Source organism: Rhodnius prolixus, unplaced genomic scaffold (assembly GCF_049639745.1).
Source record: "Rhodnius prolixus isolate KJV_2025 unplaced genomic scaffold, Rpr scaffold_10, whole genome shotgun sequence".
NCBI classification, from domain to species: Eukaryota; Metazoa; Arthropoda; class Insecta; order Hemiptera; family Reduviidae; genus Rhodnius; species Rhodnius prolixus.
The window spans coordinates 11761852-11780955 of NW_027411615.1; the positions used below are offsets into that span (position 1 = coordinate 11761852).

General features: G+C 32.6%; 1 protein-coding gene across 3 annotated transcripts in view; it reads left to right on the forward strand.

Annotated features, from left to right (window-relative positions):
* The window catches only part of LOC141457264 (protein spitz-like), a 334980-nt gene that overhangs the window by 140987 nt on the left and 174889 nt on the right, over positions 1–19104 (forward strand). Inside the window, exon 1 of one of the 3 annotated variants that reach the window (XM_074133990.1) lies at positions 948–981. The exons of 1 other annotated variant lie outside the window; for it this stretch is intronic. In XM_074133990.1, coding sequence (XP_073990091.1) covers positions 975–981 — 7 coding nt within the window. In that variant the 5' untranslated portion in view covers positions 948–974. Of the gene's footprint in view, positions 1–947; positions 982–6280; positions 6990–19104 lie in introns of those variants that run through there. One more of the 3 variants, XM_074133989.1, reaches the window with a different exon arrangement.

Genomic DNA, 19104 nt, shown 5'->3' on the forward strand with positions numbered 1-19104 from the left:
CAGCTGCTGGCCCTTAGGTTTTCTCTTTCTAGGAGCTTCTTACAGCTCACTGTCCGGTGATAGACAGTGTTGTCTGTAACAAAGAGAACACTGTCCGGAGGACAGTAGTGCACTGAAAAAAGCTCCAGGCGCCAATAACCTCAGATTTTGGTGCGCCTTAAATAAAAAAAATAATAATAATAATAATAAAGTAAAGAAAAATAGAAATTCATCAATTCTTCACTGAAATAAACATAAATGAAAACCTAATCTTTTTTAGATTTTGTTATTTTGTCGCTAATTAATAATTTTGTAGCTCCACGGTTTCTTTTCGTTTAAATCGCATAATTGACAATGGTACTTACCTACTAACTGTCTCATAAGAAACTGAAGAACCTACAGAGGATATCAAAGGAGAATATAAAATTCCACTGTTGCAAGAAAATTTTGAATGTAAAAAATGGTGTCCATAATTGCACTGAGAAACTTCGAGTGAAACATCATGAAAAAACTGCTGATATTATTTAGTCATGGACAAATCTAGGAATGTCCATTATCTTGAAAATGGGAAAACTTTCTACCACAGTCCAGAAATACGAATAATTTAACTAGAATTTTAGTCATATTTGTAGTCCACATATCGCACTTGGTGATAATATTTTAACATTAGGGAATTCCCCATAGATGCAAGTTAAAGAAATTTCCCATATTCTGCGAAATATTGTTAGTAAATAAAAAGGGAGTATAGTGAATAGTTATCCCTTCTCAGAATATCATGTTTTTTTTGCTCGTAAAACTTTGGGAAGTCGGACAATAAAAAGATATTATAGTACTCACAGATAAAATATGCAAAAAAAATAAAAATCGTAGCTTACTGTGATGTAATTTATGACGTTTTGAGATAAGGTAGATAGAAGCGTATAGATGATTCAAACCCTCAATTTAGCGTGTGCTCCATTGTGTCACCTCCTCACTGACCGACCAGTGCACACAAAATGCATCGTGAGTTTTTGTTGTTCTATTTTATTATTAATTTTTTGTATTTCTTTAAATAAATTATAACAATGAATGCACTTAAGTGGGTCAATTACCAGTTGATAATCTGACATTTCTAATAATCTATTTCTTTGTTTTTTTTTCTAATAATCTGGATTAAACTTGCCTCAAAATCTTATCATTTATCAAGAGATCTAATACTACTATTTTGATAAATTATAAATTTTATTTATTTAGTTATTTATTTACGGGTATTTGAAAGAGAAATGGTACCATAAACTCTTGGCAGTTGGATTAATTTCCCCTCAGAAGAGAAATGCTTATACTATACACGCAAAACTTGCTTTAACTTTTTATCTCTCTTTGTTGTTTTCTTTGATTGACAAAAAATAATTGTTCCTCAGATATTTCTAAACATTTCTAAACCTTAAATTGAGATTAATTAAATTAAAACTGTCCGATAGGACAGTTGTATAAAGGGTTGATCGTCAAAAAACTGCACGAAAAAGCGTAACGTTGAAAAAACACCCAACTTTGACAATTTTTTTCTCTTTTTCTATAAAAGATAAAATTACCAAATTTTCTTTAAAATATAGGGCATATCCTCCTTTATAACTGTAATTTTTTGCAACAACATAGATCCAGTAGATTTTGAGTTAAATTATTTGAATGAACATTTAGAAAGTGTTTAATCCCAATTTTTTACTTTTTTAACTACATAATCTCAAGAGAACACATTAAAAAGAATTATACTTGTATTGATTTGGTCAATGATTCTAGATGAGTTTGGACTTTATTAATTACGTATCTCAAGAATTGAATTCAGAATTATTTGAGTTTAATGTGGGCAGTGCTTCTACTTGTATTTTTGAATTCTTAATCATAGTTCTCAAGAACATTTTTAAAAACTAAATTACTGGATTAAATTGATTTTTCCTCTGCTTCATTGAACTACTTGTGGAACTATAACTTTGGTACATTTGGACTATAACTTTGCCCATATTGTGAAATTAGGACGCGCTAACTACGCGAACATAAACGCCCACTGCCTGACAGTGCGTGTCAATATACTCGTACTTCTAGCACAGTAACTTCTTTCGTGATTGCTTGGAAGAGAGAAAACATTACGCGAACCCCTGGAGTTCCGTTAGTTTCTAGTTTGAAAACCAACTCGAGTTATTTATAGGAACATAGAAATGGTTCTATTTAATATATATTTAGATTAAAATAACTTAGTTATAAAAGCACTTCCCTCCTGTTCGTCTATTACTTGTGAACTCAGAATAATTGCAGAAATTGTCGTATTTTTTATTCTATTTTAACCCTCTAATTATAAAATAAAACAAATTTTGATCTGGTATGTTTAACTTGAAAGGCATCTCATCTCATTACAATTATCAATTTAATTGACACCATTTACCGATAATTTATCAAATATGTATTTTTTAAGCACTTAAATAATTTTCTCCATTGTTTCCTTAGTATTTGAATTTTAATCAATTGAAAATATATTCGCTAATTTAAGACCTCTTTGGTTCTCTTCTTATGTTTGTTACTTAAAATAGAGGTACCTCTTAAATTATTACCACTCTTTGTAAATGTTTGATCGGAAGATAAGGATTTTTGATTTGTTTTTGAGATTATAAAGGATTTTTTTTTTAAATTACTTTCATCGTGATCTTTCGAATTTGGTTTCCCAATATCACTGCTTAACTGGTAAATTACTTATCTATTTTGGAAATTATCTAGTCCTTTATTATCTAGTTGCCTGAAATGTTTGAACATTACTCTCAATCATGCAAACTTAACCTAATTTTATTTTTTTTTTTTTACTAAAGCTCACCTCTTTTAAGTGGAAGTATTGTAATTTTCAGATTTGTGAATTGGATTATTCTCCGAAAATAATATGTTAGAAGGTCTCCTTGATTGATTAAACCCGAAAAAAGCGGTTATCTCTTGAGATATAACATAGGCCAGTGATGGCGAACCTATGACCCGCGGGTCAGACAATTGCTAGGCAACCATTTGTTTTTTCTACGCGGGTTGATTTAGATTTTCTAATTGTTGTGGATAATTTATATTCTATCTGTATTTTTTTTTCAATCACGCATTGACACAAAAGCAATTTAAATGCTATCTATAACCTTTAGTTTGATCATTACAGTTCTAAAACGCAAATGACGTCAAAGGCTTTTTGTAGTATTTGAAATAAAGCAAAAGTGTTTACAAAATATCAAATAAAATGTATAATTTTACCCATATTTTGTTTGTTAAATTAATCGACAACCCAAAGCAAATAACCATATTTAGATTTTTCTTCAGATAAAACACACTTTTGTAAGGTTTTGTTCAGTTATGTTTGTAAAAAGAGACTTCCATAACACTTGTTTCGTCCCGTTTTACCGTTAAGCCAACTGAATTTTAAAGATGTTTAGATTTGAAAATATTCAATTTAAAATTTTTAAACTTAACTCTTGGGCAAATGGGCATTAGTGACCCAAGAGCTAATACTAAAAAAAATGAACAAAATTTGACCCACGTTTCAAATAGGTTTGCCACCCCTGACATAAGCTGACACTGTCGATTGCGTCCATATCTACAACCTCCATGCCTCACCATCAACAGAACATACCTTCTTTATCCGATAAAACCGTCCAGCCTGAGGTTATTGGATGGTTACAATTTACCACATACTAACGAAACTAGAAACAGGAAACTAGCGGAAATGATGTTTCCCAGTGCTTTTTATTATGAACTTCAAATGGTTCTTTCAACTTACTTAACAGCGGGACATCTTTATCTTTCCTAAAGACAAGGAATTCATTTACAGCACAAGTTCAATGATCCTCTACAAAGTAGCTCATAGTTTCATTTTTTTTTTTATTCGCTTCCATTATGCTGGGAATTTCTTCAGAAATGATAAAATTCCTGAAGAAGTGATTAGGTAGTGACATCTCTTCCGAAATGATGGTGGCCAGCGAACAACTTTTCCAAAAAATTGTCCATATAGGGCAGCGTTTCCCAACCTTTTTTTTTGACTCGCCTACCACTTGGTAGTACATCATGCTGAATTGTACCATTTCGTAAAAAAGATTGTATTTCGCGAACTTTGTTATTCCGAGTGTGTTGCTTTATCATCTTAATTTGTATAGAGAGACAATGTATCTGTTACAAAGGAGTTCAAGTTCATGTTCACTTTATAAACTTTGTAAAGTGTAAGATCTTAGTTTTAAACAATTAAAAATTGCTTACATATTTTTCTCTTAAAAATTATTAATTAATTTACAAAGTTCTTCATTAGGATTATTATATTTGTGCCCAAATCTTCTAAATTAATTTCTTTTAAGCATTCAACTGCCTCTAAGTACCAATTAAATTTAATGTTGCTTGAATTTAATAGAGCTTACTCATTACAATCAGTCTCTTTATCTTTTATTGATAATGATGTAGCTTTTCCTAAATTTTCTTTATAGAAGGAGATTTGAAATCCAATTATCACTTGTGTTTTTGGGTTTTGGTAAAATACTCCATGAAAGACAATTTTAATCCTGTTAAATGTGCTATTATATTTTCTCGTATTTCTTGAGACAGGCCAACCTTATTACTTGTACATATTAATAACTAGGGAACTGATTCGTATGTATTTACATATTTTTTTCTAGGCAATTTACAGACGTTTTTCAACTAGAAGTATTCATACTGACACTCTTTAAGCCGTTTGAGCCTACTTTTATTTCACATATTTCCACATATTTGGATGTTATCGCATATTTATACATATTTGATTAAAATAAATAAATATTTCTACATATTTAATCAAAATATGTACATATTTTTTCATATTTTTCATTTTGGGCATATTTTCATAATTGGGAGGTGGTTGACACCTTGCATTCATTTCTGACAATTGCGTATTTCTTGCACAAGCCATTACCCAACTTGAGTCCCAAAATTTTCGACTGACAGAAAACGTGTCCAACGTTAAAAAAGTCATCGAAAAGGTTGAAGGAATACCTGGGAGTAAGGGAGATCTGATCAGATCAAAACTGGTAGAAGTACTGAGCAAGAACAAAGGGTGGGAGATCATCTGCCAGATTTCCGATATTATCAGTGGAACAGAAGTCACCTCAGAACATCGTGTACCCTTTACAACCAACGAGATAACTTCTTTCAGCAAGGCACCTATAACATCTGTAGATGTTGAACGATCTTTTAGTCGTTACAAGTCCATCTTACGCCCAGATCGTCGTCACTTTACGTTCCAACATTTGAAATTTCATGTGGTTGCAAACAATTTCGAAGAGTGAAGTTTTCAATATTGAAAATTTAACACATCTTTTTATAAATAGTAAAAATGTTCTTTGTTGTATAAATCATTATAACTTGTAAAAACAAATTATTTTGTTCCTAATAAATTATTATAAATTGTAAAAATGTTCTTTTCTTGTATAAATAATTATAACTTGCCCCCCCCAAAAAAAATCCATTTTCATAAAAAAAAATGTCCATTTTACTTAAATATTCCAGAAAATATTTTAAGATAATCACATATTTTCCACATAATTGACGAAAATAAATGCATATTTTAATTAAATATTTGGCATTTTTAAATACATAAAAATCCGTTCCTTATTAATAACTTTACTGTATAATATTATTAATAAAAATATTTTTTATGAATTATAGGGAACAACGTTTTTATGATATTTTTATTATTTAACTTTTTTTTTTAAATTTTTTGTCCGCCATTATTGATTACTTTTCGCGTACCACAGTTTGGGAAACGCTGATATAGGGAATAAAATGTGTTTGGACCGAAGGTTCAAATTGCTTAAAAAATATTTTCAATATAAAAAAAATATCTAATCTGTAAAAAAAAAAAAAAAAAAAATCTCGTTTTTTCGTTCGATTTTTACACCAATTACGCCAATAGAAAGTAGAAAAGCACCGGGAATGATGTATATTGTTACCAATGAATAGGTTTGTACATGAAAATAGTTAGGTTGTTCTGTTTGAATATTTGCGGTGTAACCAAACGTAAATTATTCTAATCCAAGCTGTGTGTAGAGGAAAAAATGGGAAAAAAGTAAAAAATAAAAAGAGTGAATCGGTCCACGCTGCAGTTCTCCTTATAGTCTAGTCGCCGGGGGCTTTGATGGTGGCCGACCTGACTATTGTGAGAGTGTAATGTTTCGTTTAGATTCGTTAAACATCGTCAATGTTCGTCGTTTGCCGACAGAAGGTTTGTTTTTTTTGTTTCCTTCTTATTTCTTTCTCTCCCCTCTCTGTTGCTCACTTCTGTACGCTTTAGTTCAGATGGAATAGTGAAGCACAGGTCTATTCAGTTACAGCCAGCTTGTTGGCTTGTTACGAGTGTGTACGCGTTGTTCAATTTTTTTTACATTTTTTTTTTTTTAGTTTTGGTTGGTTTCTGTTGCTTTTCCCTTCTGCTTTTTAAAAGTTTATTTAATATCTTTATTAAACAGCATTTTGGTCAAAGTTAAAATTTTATCACAGTAGAATTTGGTGAAAAAAAATAAATATATAATTTTGTCTTTTGTTTATCAACAAACATTTTTAAATAATTTCCCTCCTAAGTATATAAAACAATGACTTAGTGCGGTTTAAGTAATAAATTTTGTTTTTAAAGAAGGGAATAAGAAAATCTGGGCATGTGAATTTGTGTTGGTTTTTCTTTTAAAAAAAGGGCAAAGAAATCTTACAGTTAATTTGAAGAAAAACAAAAATATCATTAATAAATTAATACTTTATGGTGAAAATAACGTTTATTAAAATGGACCACAAAAGTGTGCAGTTTATAAAGTGTTTACCTTTTTCTTTACTATTATTACTATTACTAAATTGTTATTATTATGTGTCGAAGTGACATAAAACCAAGGATTTATTTATTCAATTATTATTATAAAATATTTAAAAAGAAATTATGTGGGTAGGGTGTAATTTTAGTGAAGGATTATTATCAACATTTTACAGATTTTTAGCAAGATTTTCTGGTGAGTAGAACAAATAATATTATTTTTTGCATCATTTATCTTATTGTATTTTCCCATCTAAGAGATTTTATTCCACCTTTTATGTTTAAATTAATAAACATTTAGATGATTTTTTTTACAAAAAAAAATATGGTTTTATATCGATAAACTGTTCGTGGAATGCACAATTAAATTACAATTCTACTGTTTCCTGTGTCCCTTCCGGTCTAAAGGTAACATTCGCTGAGGGTTTGTACTCAAAGGAATGTAAATCTAACAAGATTTCATTTTTTTTTTGATGAGAGCAATAATTTTTACCTTCTCTTGCTATTGGTCGGAGGAAGTAGTAGTATGTCACGATATCTAGTTAGTAAGTTGGACGTTAATCCCCGCTGTGGTGAAGAAATAGGTGATTAAGTTACTTTAGTTACTCAATATTTGGGGAATTTTTGTTTACTCCATGAAAATGATTTTAGAAGTTGTTAGAGGAAGAAGTATATCTTCTTTTATTTATTTATTTTTTTTTTTTTTGAGATTTCACAACAAATATCCAATTTGAGGTTTTGTGATTACGAAAAATGCAGTGTGTGTGTGTGTGTGTTTATATAAGTCAAAAAAGTTGAAGTTTTAAAAATCGGTTAACCAAAAGTACTATTTTGCTGACAACTCGCACGATTCCCTTTGAACTTACGTGATTTTATTTGCGTAAATGAAAGATCCACAATTGAATATCTGTTTTTTTTTTAATTAAATCATTTTCAAGATAAAATTCTGTTCAAAACATTTCTGGGAGAGATTGGATGGTCTGGGATTTCCTCTAAAGCCTATTTTACCGTTAAAGGGAAGTGAAAGGTAGTGGCTTAAATCGATTGTTTTTTTTTTTTTTTTATAAAATTCCTCAGGAAAAATACGTACCCCTCTTTTCTTAATTGAAAAATTTGTTTTAAGGCTACGGAGAAAGGATTTGAGGTAAACTTTACTGTAAGGTTACATTTCTGTGAAAATATATGATTTACAAACTTTTATAAATCTTTGTACGAAATAAATATGATTGAAATATTCTGAATGTGAAGCAAATTTGTTTGGTAGGAATCTTGAGCTAATATTTAGATAAAAGTCATACAAGTGTACACAGTACAATTTTATATTTCTCATACTATATTACCCATCAATATACATTTAGAATTAATTATACTGCTAAAATTCTGAGTTTACATCCAATCTTGTCTGCAAGTGAATGTCTCACATTTTAAAAATTCTCATTAATTAAACATTTATATTAACTAATATCTTCTGTAATAATTTCAGTTGCCCTTTTTCCCTTCAAAAATTAATAAATCAGATAAATATTTGTGTATAAACTAACCGCCCTAAAAGTCATCATAACTAAGTCATTTAAGTTAGATTTTACTCCAAGATTTTATCTTGTTTGTTTTGATTCAGTTTTATTGTTAAAACTTGATTTATTTTTTAACAATGTTAAGGAAAAACATTAGTTACTTTTATTTGTATAGTCCACTTTGGTTCATTTTTCACTCGTAATATTAGTTTCGGAATCCCTTTGAAGTAGCCCTTCTATTAATCCCGTCATAGTAAAGACATTTCTTTCAATTCTTTTTTTTTTAAATAATTTACCACTTTTTTCATTTATATTTACTTGTAGAGCGGGACTTTTTTTTTGGAAGTTATTTTTATTGAAGTTGTCTTAAGACTAAGACGGTGCCTTTGATTAGATTATTATATTTTCTATTATTATTTATTATAAGATTGGACAGAAGGAGATTGTGCCAAATGTTTTAGTATCCAAGTTAATTCGCTGGAAATATTTGCGTTTAAGTCTTCTGAATAAGAATTTTATCTATTTATTTTCATTTTTAATGGGATTGTGTTAATTCTTCAGCTCAAAATCACAAGAAAGCTAAAACTTTAAACTTGATTGTCAAAATAGAACCCTACAATAACTTAAAAGATCGAAATCTCTTGACTACTACTTATTGGAATGTTTTACTTTAAAAAAAAAAGTATATATTACTCCACACTGCACGCGTATTTTTTATTTCTGATCCATTTCGAACTTATATCGTAGTTGGATTTTTATTTATGAGCTTCAACTTACACTTCACTTGCCGCTTATATTTTTAAAAATATCAATTATTGCATATTGCTAAATATAATATCTAAAATGATATTTCTGTAGTTCATTACACATCTAATACACCAAATTCTCGAATATCAGTTAAAGAATTATTAACTGTAAACTATGGTTAGTTAACTTTTTAGGGTTGAAATTGTTAAAAATATAGGTAAAATTTGAAGCTGTTTTTGAGAAAAATGACCAAAACTCCATTTCTGAGTCCCCTTCATGGTACCAAAAACAATAAAATAATAAATCCGTGGCTTGAAGTACTCTTAGGATTTATCTCTTACTCAAATTGACGCCTATTATTTTTTGAAACTATTTTATGCCAAAAAAAAACTCGCTAAAAACTATGAAATTTTAGTCATTTAAAGAGGCAATTCCTTCAAATTTTAACATTTTACATGCATATTTAATGTTTTTTTTTTTTTCATATTTTGCACAGGTTATAAGACCGTTCATTGTGCTTAAATGACATGTTAGAGGAAAGTTATAACTCTTTCATTCTCCATTTTATTCTCCAGAACTGCTTTAAGGGGTTTTAGGCAGTCAGAAATTTGAAAAAATCGATTTATTTTTTTATAGTAAAGTATAGTATGTCAGGAATGTTGTCCTAAAATTTCAAGTCGATCCGAGCAAAATTGTAAGAGTGAAAGTGTTTACAAGCCCCGACCGTTCGAATTACCATCGCTGAGCACAGAGCGCAACTTGCTACGCGGGAGGCAAGAATCCTACGCAGACAGCAGAAATCGGAAAACTTGCGACATTTTGGAAGACATGGAGGACTTATTTTATGGGCCTGGAATCGATGACACTGTGTAAGTTGAAAACAAGATTATCCAGGTTTTATGCGCAAACCTTTAACCGCCTGTAAACTTTAAACGCGTTTTTCTCAAAACTACGTTTACAAAGTCGGTGGACACGATATCTCAAAATCTACTGCACCGATCTTTTTGAAATTTAGATTTCAGATGATGCAGTCTCAAGATATCATGTCCACGAGAGGGTTGCATTTTTTTGACGCGTTGCATTAAAATATTCGCCATTAGTACAATTATTATTAATTTGTAACGAAAAAATTACAATAAGTTCTTTAAACATGGACTGATAGGACGTAAAAGTTCCCGCATAAAAAAGTAAACACATTTTTTCCCCCAAAAAAATTGAAAAAATGACTTTTTTGGCGCCTCTGACTGCCTATAACCCCTTAAACAAGGTATTTAAGGACTGTTTTTGAATTTAAGGATATACGAGGGTCGTTTGAAAAGTCCGTGCAAAAATAAAAACTACTTAATTTTTGGGGGTAAACCTTTTTTATTTTTCAACATAGTCTCCTTTTAGGCTTATACACTTCGTCTAACGCTGCTCTAGTTTGTTGATCCCTTCCGAATAATAGGATTTGTCCAAGTCTGAAAAATAGCCATTCGTTTCTGCAATCACCTCCTCGTTTGAATAAAATCTTTTTCCCGCCAGCCATTTCTTCATATTGGGGAACAAATAGTAGTCCGAGGGAGCCAAGTCTGGAGAATAGGGGGGATGTGAAACGAGTTGGAACCCTATTTCCATTAATTTTGCGACCACAACTGCTGAGGTGTGAGCTGGTGCGTTGTCGTGATGGAAAAGGACTTTTTTGTGGGCCAATCGTGGGCGTTTTTCTTGCAGCTCGGTTTTCAAACGGTCCAATAACGATGAATAATATGCACCTGTAATAGTTTTACCCTTTTCCAGATACACGATGAGGATTATTCCTTGCGAATCCCAAAAGACAGTCGCCATAATCTTTCCGGCCGAAGGAACGGTCTTCGCCTTTTTTGGCGCAGATTCCCCCTTGGTAACCCATTGTTTAGATTGTTCTTTGGTCTCAGGAGTGTAGTGATGTATCCATGTTTCATCCACAGTGACGAAACGACGCTTAAAGTCCTGCGGATTCTTCTGGAACAACTGCAAACCATCCTTGCAACACTTCACACGATTTCGTTTTTGGTCAAGCGTGAGCAATCGCGGCACCCATCTTGCGGATAGCTTTGTCATGTCCAAATGTTGATGCAAAATATTATGTACCCGTTCATTCGAGATGCCCACAGCACTAGCAATCTCACGCACCTTCACTCTTCTGTCATCCATCACCATATCATGGATTTTATCAATGATTTCTGGAGTAGTAACCTCAACAGGGCGTCCAGAACGTTCAGCGTCACTTGTGCCCCTATGGCCACTCCGAAAATTTTGAAACCACTTATAAACTGTTCTAATCGAAGGTGCAGAGTCACCATAATGTTTATCAAGCTTCTCTTTAGTCTCCTGAGGCGTTTTGCCTTTCATAAAGTAGTGTTTAATCAACACACGAAATTCTTTTTCGTCCATTTTTTGAAAATCACTCGACTTCCTCCATTCAAACGAATGCCAAACACAAAGTAATGGACCGATCTGGCTGAAACGTGGTGTGTGTTCTTCCAAGAGATGCTACTAACTAAACATAACCTCGATACGCGCCAGTAGTGCTATCTCTCTGACTTTGCACGGACTTTTCAAACGACCCTCGTAGATATATCGCAAATTTTAAGATCGTTTAAAGAAAATCGTTTTAGGCGTTTTCAAGTAAAGTCTAGAAAACGGAAAATTGATTCCCTTCCGTTTTCTTGTTTTAAGCTTGAGCTACTTCGCTTTGTAAATACCAGTTTTTTCGTATCTTCTAAACTGTTGTTTCCTTCGTCAACTCTTGTGATTGAAAATCATTGCAATTACAATATTTTCCTTACGAAATGTGAGATTAAATTTTTTTTAAAAAAAGAAGTTTATTCGGACCTACGAACACGCACAATTAACCAGTTTCATAATCTCCATAGTTGGTAATGACCTGGTCAAATACTTGGCCAATTAACTTCTTATCTGGAGATAAATTGTTATCAGCAAAAACAATTAATGTTTTATTTTGTACTGTAAAGCCATAAAATAATAATTTATAATGGTAAAGTTTATGGAACTTTTAATGTTCTGCTTGAATTTATTAATTAGCAATTTGTATATTAATGGGTTGTTAATATAAATCAATCAAAGATTTAATAGAAATATTTTCTGTTAGGTTTTTCTTCCGTGTTACATTTACTGTGTAAAGTGTTAGAGTTCGCCAGCGCTATCTGTCGTAGTTAGAGCGACTGTCTCCTCTCAAGCTACTCACCTTTGGTCTCCGTCAATAAATTTAATTAAGTCTTTAACTGTCACCATCTATATCATTAATAGATTTTTTTTAAATTAGTATTCAATGACGGAGCGTCTTCATCTTCAGTACACTGGTTCGCCCAGCTGAAACTGCTGGACCTTTCAGCCAGGAAACCATGCTAACTTGATTTTAGAAAATAAATAAACAATTTATGAGGAAAATTACTTGTATCTCGCCAAAAATATTATATGTTATGATGGGTAAACAATGGACTTCTATGATTTGCGCTCGATATTTAGGGAAGGATAACCTGTAGACTGTTATTGTTTTGGATCTAAGCAGGAAATCTGGACCTTATTTCGCTTTAACATACGTAGATTTGTAAAGATTTGAAAATATGATCTTCCTGGCTGAGATCATTGGAAATAATTTAATGGCTGCTTAGAAAAATGACTATGAAACTATGTAGAATATTTTTCGGGTAGTTAGGTTGAAAAAGACTTTGATTATGTTGAGAGTTTGGTCATGGAAGGCTATGCCAACATTAGCCAGAGGTTATATTGTGGCTTCCACTAGGTAGAGCAACTCTTTTTCGAATACTTAGTTGTCTGGGGAGATGCTTCTGAGACTAAATATGGAGGTATAGATTTTTTCTTCTCACAAAAGTCCCAATACATTTAGTGATACTTTTTCTTCTACACGGAACCTACACAGGTTATCTCCTGCTTACAGCTTCTTACTTAATACTGTCCAATATTGAGAGAACACTGTTCAAAGGTCGGCAGTGCTCTGAAAAAGCTAATCAACTGATTTTCTTGATGCGCCTTAAATTATTTTTTTAAAAAAATGTAAGACAAGTCAGTCACAATTAAATTGTAATAAGAAATACGAGGTGTGGCTATTAAATAACGAGACTAATGCTGCTACAGAAGAACTATGCATGCACCAAATCCTAACGACCGACAACTGTGCAGCGTAAAGCCTTCTCTTTCGATTGTAGCGTCTCACACGTGTTTGTAGAGAAATCTGTCTGACCGGAACTGTCGTTTGTGTAAGAGGTGTTAGTTTCATTTTGCCGAAAACATCATATTACACATGTAGTAGAGCAACGCATTGTCGTGAAATTTCACATGAAACTGGGTAAAACCGCTACTGAAACTTATCTTTTATTGAAAGAAGTTTATGGCGATGAATGTTAATCACGAGCGCAAGTTTTTGAGTGGTTTAAGCGTTTCTAAAATGGCCGAGAAGACGTCGGAGATGATGATCGCCCGGGTCGCCCTTCCACGTCCAAAACAGATGAAAATATCGATTATAATTGATCAACATTACTACCGTGAGATGCTTGCTCAACTCCGTGAAAGAATAAGGAAAAAAACGACCCGATTTGTGGAAGAAGAAGTCATGGCTCACACTGCATTGTCTGTCAAGACGTTTCTAGCCAAGTACAACATCCCAGTTTTAGGCCAACCGCCTTATTCGCCGGACCTGGCTCCATGTGACTTTTATCTGTTCCCCAAAGTCAAATCTGCATTAAAAGGAACACGATTTCAGTCCCAGTTGAAGCTGTGAAAGAAAAAGCGGCACGCGTCACGCAGGAGCTCACCAGAAAAAGACTTACAGCACCGTTTCGAACAATGGTAAATTCTCATGGAGCGTTGTAGGGATAGAGGAGAGGTGTATATTGAAGGTGATAATAACTAAATATGTATAAATTTAAAATAAAATAGTTTACAGCAATAGTCTCGTTATTTTGTAGCCACACCTCGTATTTAAAAATCTGGATCCAAAGAACATGTATTGTTAGGTATAAATCAATTCTGAAAGTTGGCCACTATTGTTTACTTGTTTCTCCTTACGCAAATATGAAATATGATTGACTGAAACAAAAAAATAAATGTGTAGTTCCTCCTGAAATGAAACAACAGCAGTATTATTTGATATGGAAGAAAGGCAACATGGAATGCTGTCCGAAAATATTCCAAGTAATGAATATGGATTATGAAAAGTTCTCTCCAAGTCATTGTTAATATTATTATATTTGTGGATAATTTGTTTAAATTATAATCAACAGTATTTCTGGTCTATCCCACACGTTTTTATACATCATGCATTATTAATTAATTTAAAAAAATATTTTTAAGTGGTAAAGATTTTTTGTACTTAATTTTTTTTTTTCTACTTGGTAAATGGAAATATGAGTTTTCTGATTTACGTAAAGTCTCCTAAACTCCGGTATGGATTTTCTAGATATATATTATACAGTCGAACCTCTCAATAACGGGCACTGGCGGGGGAAAGCAAAGTGGCCGCTGTTTGGAGGTGGCCGTTAGAAGTAGAGCAGGCAAGTTTCATAATGAAAAAATATGGGTTTTTTTCCCAAACATCTATTTAAAAATTGTTTATTATTAATAGATTTAAAAACGTGCATAACTGCATAATTATTTAGCTGCATGATATGCATCAAATTTTTCTTAATTATCCCATTTAATTTTTGCAAAATCTTCCAACACATTTATTTTCTCTTCTTTTGTTTGAGAGACATATCGGAAAAAATGATATTGTTCGTCCAAAGTAGTATTGAAAAATGATTAAAATGGTACAAGATGTATGGAGCTTATATAGGAAACTTTAGGAAAAACCAGAAAAAAAGAAAAACTTGAGAGGGGATAATTCTTTTTAACACCGCGTCAAACGAACTTTTAAGAAAAAGGTGGTCGTTGGTGGGAGGTGAAACATATAATCCGTTCCCCAAAATCAATGTCCGCGGTCGCTATGTAGAGTGACCCGTTAGACGGAGGTTCTTTTATATAGAAAGTGTATAGAGGTAAAACGGGGAAATCCAAAAACTGCCCGTAAATGGAGGTGGTCGCTAGTGAGAATGTCCTTTATGGGAAGCTCGACTATATATGCATTTAACGAGCGTGCTGAATCCAACATCGTGGCGTTCCTATTCTAGACCTACTTGATGAATATGCTTTGATAATAAAATCAACACTTATTTAAACCAATAACGCAATCAAGTCCTGTGATTATTGCAGCAGGAGGAATTCATTTAAGAGCCACAAATCAGATTATTGTTTAATACCGTGCGTATGCAAGTTTTTTTGAGGGTGAACTGTGCTGGTGCAATGTGCAACCAGTGGCGTGCCTTTATTTAATTCGTCCCCCTTCTAATGAAATCTACTTAACATTTCGGCTCGTTTAATTCTTATTGTTGTATAGAGGCAAACAGTCTGGTCTCATTTCTCTCACTTACCCACTTCACTGAGGGGAGTCTTTTAACGTTTCGCCAATGACGTTTTCTGTGTGTGCTTTTTTGTTTATATTGAAGCAACCCTTGTGGTGGTTTATTTCTTCTTTCAAACCTTTTACGTCTCTGGCGAGCCACTTCACTTTCTACCAATACTGCTGTGGCTGATTGTCGGGTATATTGACAAGAAAATCAAATCACATTTTGATTGGCTTTGTTAAATTTCAAAAGGTTAGTGTCTTTTAGATGTGTAAGCGCGTTTAAGGATTGTTACCACGTTCAATGACAAAATATTGCCTTCTTCTTCGTCTTTCCTTCTTCAAGGGTTGCCTTCAGAACCAAGGCGATCATCCTTCCGTTACTCTCTATCTCTCCAATTCCACAGTCCTCTTCCAACCAACCCTTGTTCGAAGCCATTCTCCCACTTGGTTCAAGATCTAACTCTGGCCCTACGTTTTCTAGTCACTCATTCCCTCATGCGACTGAATCCTCTCTTCTATCCTCACCTTAATTTCCATCATACTCTTCTCATTCATCCTATTCGTCCTAATTTTCTTCGAACATCTTATCAAGAAATCCGTTAACAACACTTCAACCTTTTTTCGAATTCTCTTCGAGTTTGAAGTGGTTAATAATATCAAATGATTTAGGAATCATAGGTATATTCGGCCTCGAATGTAGAATTTCAAGAATCATTATTTATAGTGTCGCATAATTGTTTTCGTATCAAGAAAGAGATGTTATTCATCAATGCTCCGTCCGCAGGATTAGCTCCGCAATGGACAATCTGTGGCATATTACCCTTTTACATCATTCTCAGAATAATATTAACACATTGATTCTAACCTTTAGATTGCCACTCTTCCTAATGGTACCCATAATATACTGGGTTGTACTCCAATTAAATGTGTTCACGTTATTGAAAATCAGTTACTAAATAAGTGGCACATATCCATTATACAGGGTGGGTGATCCATGTAAAACGCACCAATCGCTAATAACTTTTTAGAAAAGCGGAAATCCGGAAAACCTATTAAATAAACTATATATTTTTTTTATCTAGTTTACAAATTTTCCACCCCAGATGCTGTATCTTCATTTTTGGCGGAGTTACGGCCAAAAAAATTGATCGGGGGGTTTCATAAGGACCACTGGTTTTGACAATGATTATGAAAATTGAATACAAAAATTGTGAACAATGGCGTTAACCGCGTTTTGATACCCCAATGACTACATTTCATTTTAAAAAGTATTATGATTTATTAAGTTATAAGAATGAATGCAAACGCGGGATTCGAACTGGGGATCTCCCACTTGCAAAGCCACGCTCTTGACCACTAGACCAACAGCCTGGCAAGATATTCTTACCGTAATCATATATGTCAAGAAGTCTTTCATACGGAGTCCTTTTAAATGGTTGCTTTTATTTGATGACAAAAACAAATTTATCCTGATTCACCCACAACCATTACATTACACTTCATGTTTTAAAATCTTCAATTATTATTATTTTTGTTCTTTGCATCTCAAATAACATTTTTTGCAGTCAGAGGACCTCCCAAAACGTGTATTTCTGGTGGAAAATTAATATGAAAACCTTCACGAATAGTTAAAATTGTAACTTTGATCTTAAATATCTCAACTAATATTAGGGATATCGAAACGGGGGTCAACGTCATTTTTCATTGTCAAAACCAGTGGTCCTTATGAAAACCCCAATCAATTTTTGGGCCGTAACTCCGCCCAAAAATGAAGATACAGCATCGAGGGTGGAAAATTTGAAAGCTAGACCAAAAATCATATTTTATATTTAATAGTTTTTTCCGGATTTCCGCTTTCCTAAAAAGTTATTAGCGATTGGTGCGTTTTAAATGGATCACCCTGAATAAGTGCGCCTTCTCAGCCTCAAACCAACCAGTCCATACTCCTGTAGGAATTCTAATGGTAATAAACCATTGCAGAACCTTACGGCTATACCGCAAAATAGGATCTCTGCGTTTTGGGAGCCATCCCTAAATGTTAGACGCTAATATCGTTGCTTCCCCTTAACTGTTTCTTTCTCTTTTGCATCTTTCTGTTTTTTGAATTTGGGTACAAACACTTAATTTTCAATTATCTTCAAAATGGGATAAGATAAGATTTATGCTTATGGACTTTAATGATTAAGCCAGAGACCTTATTAGTTCTTGAGATGACACCATATTTCAATCTTGTCTTTTTACCTCATCAACAGAAGAGGCCAAGAAACATAAGGATCCTTTATAAGAACTTTAGATATTATTGAATATTTTAAAATGGTTCTACATCTGATATGAGTAGAGATACTGGTAAAGTACAGTCGGACGTTGGAGAAACTTGCCAGTTCTCCTCGTAATAACTCCAACCTAATTACCTACCTGACTGTACATATTTCTCCTTATATCCTGGAAATTGCATAATTTTTTTTTTTTTAACATCCTTTTTGGTTCTGTCCTTCTTTCCTCATATTTCTTAATTTTTTTTATTTTCTTTTTTTAAATTTAAATGAAGTCGATTAAAAAAATTCTGAGGTATTTCGCTCCCTTCAATATTTCTTCTCTATAGTAGATATACAGGGTGAACAAGTAAGTATTGTCCATAGGCCTACAGTGTGAAGTACATCTAAAGTGGAGTTCAATGACGTATTGGCCAACTTCATATTTTCCACTGTTCTTGAGTGACGTCACTTTAAAGTTTTTTCCTAAAATCATTACTTTTTTCCAATAAAAATGTTATTACTCAGAAAGTTTTAGTCCGAATTCGATTCTGATGACGCAGTTAGAAAGACAGATAAATTTTCTAAAAATTGATACCATTTCGAAACATAAGTTATTCTCCAAACAGCCTCAATCTTCCTCCGAATGCTGGAAAAATAAAAGTAATCGATATTTTTAAGAAAACTCATTAGGCCCTTTTGTGATCATTATCCGACCTAGGTGCTGGCACTTTTTATACAGGTTTCCTTGCCTAATGGGCTTTCTAAAGGTATATCATTTTCCAGGATTCCTTTTATCTTCGTACGAGAAATTACGTTTATTTTACAAGAAAACGTGTTTACGAGCACTCAAGAGTATTAGTTATCAAGTTGTTTAATTCATTGAAAACTCTTTTAGATGGATCAGTAGTCAATTTTTAAAGTAGATTGTCTTAAAATAAGGAAGTCAAAAGTTACAAATTGCACTTTATACATTTACTTCTGGTCTCTCTGAAATATTTGAGAAAATGTTAGGAAATATTTTAAACAAGTGCTATTTTTATAAACAAAAATTAATATGTACTTACTCCAAATTACAATTTCACACACAACTACACTGTTGATCAGAATTTTTTTTTTGTGCAATTTGTAACCTTTGACTTCCTTATTTTAAGGCAACCTACTTTAAAAATTGACTACTTTAAAAATAATGATAACTTATTTACGTAAAAATTCACAGAGATATTAAACCTTGCATTCATCCCACCTTGAATTGTTTCTCTACTGTATATAACGGATTTAATTTTTTTGTTTCACATGTACTGTTTTGATTAGTTATTTTTAAATGCAGTAATTGCAGTGATGTCTTATATT